The 8,045-nt window shown below is 37.5% G+C and overlaps 1 protein-coding gene across 1 annotated transcript; it reads right to left on the bottom strand.

Moving 5' to 3' along the window:
* Positions 1 to 1,942: 1,942 nt before the first annotated feature.
* On the bottom strand, positions 1,943 to 3,593 carry LOC137258406 (uncharacterized). The gene has a single exon (XM_067796080.1). It carries the CDS (start codon positions 3,512 to 3,514, stop codon positions 2,519 to 2,521), a length of 996 nt encoding a protein of 331 aa, XP_067652181.1. The 5' UTR covers positions 3,515 to 3,593; the 3' UTR covers positions 1,943 to 2,518.
* Between the last annotated feature and the right edge of the window lie 4,452 nt (positions 3,594 to 8,045).

Genomic DNA, 8,045 nt, shown 5'->3' with positions numbered 1-8,045 from the left:
GTTGCGCAATTTATCTTGTTCATTACGAGGCTGGCAACACCAGGAGCGAGCAATGACTCAACTGCCTTACGTGTTTACAGACGAATGATAGCTTTGCCACCAATCAGCAAATGACACACAACGTTGTTTGCAACGCAGTCGTTGTGTCATCGTGTAGGACGGTATCACACATGACAGACGAACTGACCTGCTCATCGTGGTTTCACTGGCCAGAGATGTGTGGACGGGACTTCGTCTTCCATGGCATAGGATCACCGTTATAATATTCAATTCAGTTCAGTTTATTGTATTCATGGCCTCAGGCCCATATACAAATAAATGTAATGTCATACCTATATACATTAGTAATGGTAATGTAACATATTTGTTATGTATCCTTTACAGTTATTCTTTCATCTTTTCGTATCTAATAGAAAGGGCATGTTTCCAAACTTACAGACGTTCCACATAGTTTCGGTATTGCTATTAGACATAAGTATGCAAAACATGACAGGATTACAATTCTTAATGTTTTTCTGTGGAATATATTGTTGTCAAAATTCCATTATACATCTTACAATAACAGTTAACCTGCAAAATTTGCAAATCTTGCAGTTCTTAGTTAAGTTGTATCGTCTCAAAATTGAAAGCTGAAAATTTGTTTCACATTTTTCTCAGATTCTGAGAAAATATTGTGTTTATAAAAAGAATATTTAAACTAAAAGTGCTTTATGGTTCAACTTCTTTATTATACAAGGTCACCACGTTTCGAGACAGATTCTAGTCTCTTCTTCAGGTGAAGTGAGGGTAAAACTAAAGGGTTGTAGTATATATACACATAACAGTGGACCGATAACAATGGGTAACAAGATATACAGGTATCTATTAAGTGATGTACAGGCTTCGATTGATTGATGTACAGGCTTCGATTGATTGATGTACAGGCTTCAACTTGTGTACAGGCTTAACTGATTGGTGTGCAGGCTTGTGTTGATTAGGTTAACGAGTTACAGGTAAAGATGTTTGGATAAAGTTTAGTCACTGAGGATAAGGTGGTTCCATACATTGGGTAAGTAACCCCAGAAAACCTCCCTCCGACGGTCAAGACCACCTATTGCTACGATCCTGCATGAAGCCAGCAGCAACATACTGAAACACCAGATAAGCAACCTGAGGCAAGACAGGAGTCACCTTCACTAAGCCATACAGAATGGTAACTCAACCCTTAAACACCAACTGGAGTCAAACATATATGAGAAGATTCAGAACATCACGGCTACCTTAACTAAGTCACTTCATGACCATGTTGTTTCGAACACGTTTTTCTGAATATCTCGAAAATATCAGCCAGCAATAACACGTCCAAATCATGGTAATCACCTAGATTCCTACAGCCCAGTGTTTCCTTCATTAAATAACAGGAGGGGCAGTTTGACCATCACAACGAACGGCCACATACACAAACCCACACGCTTCATGTTCTTGCACCTTTCGTGTGAAACTTTGATCAGTGGATTGAGAAACTGTATCAATTCTAAGGGAGACATGCGCATACAAATCTTTCTATGTCTCCCTTGAAGGACCGTGGCTACAAGTGGACACTTTTACTCTTTTTAATCTTTCTAGTCGTTACAGCTGAAGTCAATTAGTAGTATAATCAAACACTAAACGCTAATCAATGTTTTGACTTGCTGCGTTATTGCACCCCTAACCAAAGTGAAAAGGAAGCCAAATATTTGGGTAGTATTAGTGATAACCGTTCAACTTAAAACTAAAAGCCTGAAGACACTAATTCAAAGTATGGAGGTGACCACACAACCATCTTACTCTAACACGGGCCATCGTCCAGCTCAACACTTGGTTGCTGCTTCATCATGTATGGTAGAGCATGGAAAAGTAATTTACAAAAGCCATCATCTTCATCATCAAGGCCTTGCTTTGCAGCTTCAAAGAACATCCGACAAACAGACAGACGGTTTATTCAGTATCGTAAGGTCCATAATAATACAATGTATCTGTTGACAATAAAGATCTTGCATTCTATCAAGAAAGGGAAACTTTTCAAAACAAACTTTTATAATAAAAATCAGTCTGAATAAATAATGTGCTACACAATTTGATTATTATTACCCAGGGTAACCCACCGGGTACCCATTTTCTGCTGGGCGAACAGAAACAATTTTGAACAAACGCACTTGCCAAGGGTGAGACCACATGTATTACATGTGGTTCGTTGTGAGGAAATCCCAGAAATTCCCAGGAGCCAAGCTGCCAAACACGATCACCCATCCAAGGACTCTCCGCGTTCAGCGTTGCTTACCTTCAACTAGCTAGTGATCTGAGCTCTATGCACAGGACCACATACCAAAACAACATATTTTGTACTATTATTTGTATAAAGAAATACATATAATTTCTGAGGACAATATTTTCGTATGACGCATACACCATGAACATCTAAGGGACAAACACTTATCAGTACCTTTAATCAATCTTTCTGTCTTATCAGTATGTTTTATAGACACTATCTTAAATGTAATTATCTGATGTACGACTTAGTACAACAGTCAATAGAGGTAATGGTTTCTGCACATTGTATTCGTAATATATCGGGTTCCTTGTTAATTCTGCTAAAAATAACTCTTAAGGCATATTCTGACTCGCACGACCTCTCGCGAGACGGGACGATAACAAACAATTGATCTTCACACAACTTCATCGCATATTCATAAAACAGCAACGCCCCACACGGTACATCGTCGTCATTGACTGTGACCTTGGTAGTGGGACATTGTGATAAAATGGATTTTTTAATCAATTCACCTTCTTCAATATCGTCTGATATTATGCGAACAGATTTCGATGGCTTAAATTTACTACCAATTCTGTTAGCAAAATGTGACAGTTTAACATTTGTATTTATCTGCGGATGATTTTCATTTAAAACTGGCGATGCACATAGACACCAATTTTGGTCAAAATTGCAAACTACTATTGGAAATGGCCTCAAGAGAGGTGGTATTTTGCCAGCATTTTCTTTTGAATCTGTTAAATTTAGGATGTTGTTCTGACCAGAAGAATTAGACAATTCCGAAACAATTAAGTTTAATGCATATTTTAAAATGTATGACTTCTTCCCTCTTGTCGGTATAAAAATAAAATATTCAGATGTCGAAATACACTCATCAATATTTTCTATTTCTGTTTTACTATCATCAAATGAATGATAAATGTCTATCACATTGCTGCCTAAAACACTTTCAAGATATTCACGAATTGTAATAATATCAGTGTTTTTATCAATTTTGTCAAAAACTAAACACACTTGCTTTATTTTAGACAGAAATGTACTCAGTGACTTAATATCAAGAGACAGATATCCTTCCTCTAAAACTGGTTTGGTTTTAACAAACCTGTCTGTGCCCTGTGTGGAAAACAAAGAACAAGGAAATAATATTTGACCAGGCCATGATTCAATACATGAATGCATACTTTCCAAGGTTTTACCAAGAGGAAATGCCTCAGTCTGTATCATCAACAACAAATATTCAGCTTTAGTCCCATATTTTTCATATTTAAAATACGAACAAATATATGGCAAATAAACATCATACCTTCTGAGAGGTGTATACACAAACACAAACAGCGAAGGAAGATCATAACTATGAAAAGGTATACCTAATTTCATAATATATAACTCCAAGATGTTTTTAAAATGTCTCATTAAGACATTGTCTCTCATTGTCCCCACTTGTAAAACAGTTTCTTCAAAATCATCAAGAGGCAGATATCCTTCCTCTAAAACTGGTTTGGTTTTAACAAACCTGTCTGTGCCCTGTGTGGGAAACAAAGAATCGAAAACCATCCAAGGAAATAATATTTGACCAGGCCATGATTCAATACATGAATGCATACTTTCCAAGGTTTTACCAAGAGGAAATGCCTCAGTCTGTATCATCAACAACAAATATTCAGCTTTAGTCCCATATTTTTCATATTTAAAATACGAACAAATATATGGCAAATAAACATCATACCTTCTGAGAGGTGTATACACAAACAGCGAAGGAAGATCATAACTATGAAAAGGTATACCTAATTTCATAATATATAACTCCAAGATGTTTTTAAAATGTCTCATTAAGACATTGTCTCTCATTGTCCCCACTTGTAGGACAGTTTCTTCAAAATCATTCTTTTGCTTGAAGATACTTATTCCACTCTGATGTACATCAATTGTGCCAGCTTGTGAAACAGTTTCTTCATTGACATTTATTTGTCGGTAGATTCTTATTCCACTGTGTTGTACAAGTGCTTCAGTTTCTTCCGTCTTCTGCACAGTACCTGGTTTATTGCACAAGGTTGACTGTTCCTTTCTTTCTGGCTCCTGACCTAAATAAAGAAAACGTAGCAACTGCGTCAGGAATGCATCAAGATGTAATTGTCACAACTTCCAAATGTATGGAACAGGGAATAGACAACCAGTTCGACCTATATAATTTTTTTCAGTAAATCGAAGCGACAACACCAGTACTCTCAACAACACCAGTATTCTCATTCTCCTCCCACAGAGGTTACTTGTCATATCTTCCTACAAACCTCTGTTCTAATACGGTCATATTTCGCGGTTCTCATAAAATCCCCTAGCGGCAGAAAATGGCGGCAGATATATTTCCCATTTTTCTGTCCAATCAGAACACGTGTACATCGACTCAGATTCAACTTGACAAGCAATGTGGAAAAACAGAAATGACATGACTGAGTTCTGTCTAGAAGAAACATTTGAGCATCACGCTTGGGAAGAGGTTCTACTTTTAACGATGCATTCGGAAATTACCGAGATCTTTCGACCGATCACTTTTGAAACAAGGTCGCTGACTGCACTAGTAAATCTGATTGCCTCCAATCACGAGTCTTGAGCACTCGCACCTTGAAAGGGTCGTATTAGAACAGTGATTAGTAGGAAGATGGGACAAGTAACCACTGTGGGAAGAGAAAGCAGTAATCTCTGAACAAAGGAGAGTCGATTGTTCAATTACGGCAATATACCTCAGGTTTACCACTCTCCCTTAAGAAAATGGTGATATCAGGTGGGTTTCCTGGTATGTTCATACGGGAAATTTGAATCTTGTAAAGCCACGCAAACATTTTAGAGAGGCAACAATTTTTGTCAACTGCATGTAACACCTCGTCAGTTGTCGTTCATGTATTGACCTAGATTATGTAACCAGTTTCCTACTTTCTCATCCATTTTCCAAGTAAAACAGTTCATGTACAGTTCACTGGAATACATGCGAGAGAACAGCGATTTTAATCGTGTAATCTTCTGTCAACTGCATGTAACGCATCGCTCGGTGTTGTTCATGCATTGACATGTTTTATAAAACAAGTTTCCTACTTTCTCTTTCATTTACCAAGTAAAACAGTCCATTTACAGTTCACTGGAATAGAGGACAGTGTTCTATAGGAACAAAACACGTATCTTTCAGAACATCAATATACTCAAAGATTGTTTGATTGAGCCTCTGATGTGTTTTATAAATAGCAACAATAGAATATTTGTATTGTGCCTTTTCCCATACTATTATGTTCATTATTGTTACATGTCAAGAGGATTGCAAATAGCGTCACATGACCGTTGAATACAACGCCGTAAAGAAACATGAAACGGTTCAGGTAAAACATCTTTAAGAACGTGCCTTCTACTCGCGCAGGAGTCACTATGAAAAAAATCACTTATTAAGAAAAACATGTCCGGTGGACCCGTCATGTAATCACACATACAGCACAATTCAAAATATGGACAGTAATCAATTAATGTTAATGTAAGAAAGATAAAAAATATAAATCGTAAAAGTTATAAAAGAATTGTGCGTACCAAATCTAGGATATTCCTTCAGGATTAGAAATTCGAAATGTGGATTTCGTTGGACAGCCATGACAGCCGTCCACCCAAGGGTATGCACATGCGCAGTTCTTTTGTTGCGCAATTTATCTTGTTCATTACGAGGCTGGCAACACCAGGAGCGAGCAATGACTCAACTGCCTTACGTGTTTACAGACGAATGATAGCTTTGCCACCAATCAGCAAATGACACACAACGTTGTTTGCAACGCAGTCGTTGTGTCATCGTGTAGGACGGTATCACACATGACAGACGAACTGACCTGCTCATCGTGGTTTCACTGGCCAGAGATGTGTGGACGGGACTTCGTCTTCCATGGCATAGGATCACCGTTATAGTATTCAATTCAGTTCAGTTTATTGTATTCATGGCCTCAGGCCCATATACAAATAAATGTAATGTCATACCTATATACATTAGTAATGGTAATGTAACATATTTGTTATGTATCCTTTACAGTTATTCTTTCATCTTTTCGTATCTAATAGAAAGGGCATGTTTCCAAACTTACAGACGTTCCACATAGTTTCGGTATTGCTATTAGACATAAGTATGCAAAACATGACAGGATTACAATTCTTAATGTTTTTCTGTGGAATATATTGTTGTCAAAATTCCATTATACATCTTACAATAACAGTTAACCTGCAAAATTTGCAAATCTTGCAGTTCTTAGTTAAGTTGTATCGTCTCAAAATTGAAAGCTGAAAATTTGTTTCACATTTTTCTCAGATTCTGAGAAAATATTGTGTTTATAAAAAGAATATTTAAACTAAAAGTGCTTTATGGTTCAACTTCTTTATTATACAAGGTCACCACGTTTCGAGACAGATTCTAGTCTCTTCTTCAGGTGAAGTGAGGGTAAAACTAAAGGGTTGTAGTATATATACACATAACAGTGGACCGATAACAATGGGTAACAAGATATACAGGTATCTATTAAGTGATGTACAGGCTTCGATTGATTGATGTACAGGCTTCGATTGATTGATGTACAGGCTTCAACTTGTGTACAGGCTTAACTGATTGGTGTGCAGGCTTGTGTTGATTAGGTTAACGAGTTACAGGTAAAGATGTTTGGATAAAGTTTAGTCACTGAGGATAAGGTGGTTCCATACATTGGGTAAGTAACCCCAGAAAACCTCCCTCCGACGGTCAAGACCACCTATTGCTACGATCCTGCATGAAGCCAGCAGCAACATACTGAAACACCAGATAAGCAACCTGAGGCAAGACAGGAGTCACCTTCACTAAGCCATACAGAATGGTAACTCAACCCTTAAACACCAACTGGAGTCAAACATATATGAGAAGATTCAGAACATCACGGCTACCTTAACTAAGTCACTTCATGACCATGTTGTTTCGAACACGTTTTTCTGAATATCTCGAAAATATCAGCCAGCAATAACACGTCCAAATCATGGTAATCACCTAGATTCCTACAGCCCAGTGTTTCCTTCATTAAATAACAGGAGGGGCAGTTTGACCATCACAACGAACGGCCACATACACAAACCCACACGCTTCATGTTCTTGCACCTTTCGTGTGAAACTTTGATCAGTGGATTGAGAAACTGTATCAATTCTAAGGGAGACATGCGCATACAAATCTTTCTATGTCTCCCTTGAAGGACTGTGGCTACAAGTGGACACTTTTACTCTTTTTAATCTTTCTAGTCGTTACAGCTGAAGTCAATTAGTAGTATAATCAAACACTAAACGCTAATCAATGTTTTGACTTGCTGCGTTATTGCACCCCTAACCAAAGTGAAAAGGAAGCCAAATATTTGGGTAGTATTAGTGATAACCGTTCAACTTAAAACTAAAAGCCTGAAGACACTAATTCAAAGTATGGAGGTGACCACACAACCATCTTACTCTAACACGGGCCATCGTCCAGCTCAACACTTGGTTGCTGCTTCATCATGTATGGTAGAGCATGGAAAAGTAATTTACAAAAGCCATCATCTTCATCATCAAGGCCTTGCTTTGCAGCTTCAAAGAACATCCGACAAACAGACAGACGGTTTATTCAGTATCGTAAGGTCCATAATAATACAATGTATCTGTTGACAATAAAGATCTTGCATTCTATCAAGAAAGGGAAACTTTTCAAAACAAACTTTTATAATAAAAATCAGTCTGAATAAATAATGT

This window comes from Haliotis asinina, chromosome 12, assembly GCF_037392515.1.
Source record: "Haliotis asinina isolate JCU_RB_2024 chromosome 12, JCU_Hal_asi_v2, whole genome shotgun sequence".
NCBI classification, from domain to species: Eukaryota; Metazoa; Mollusca; class Gastropoda; order Lepetellida; family Haliotidae; genus Haliotis; species Haliotis asinina.
Note: the sequence above shows the minus strand (reverse complement) of the source record. Positions and strands in the feature narration are given on the sequence as shown.

What these genes read in the sequence shown, in the direction of transcription:
- LOC137258406 (XM_067796080.1), bottom strand. Translation starts at nt 3,514, where the DNA reads ATGATACAGACTGAGGCATTTCCTCTTGGTAAAACCTTGGAAAGTATG.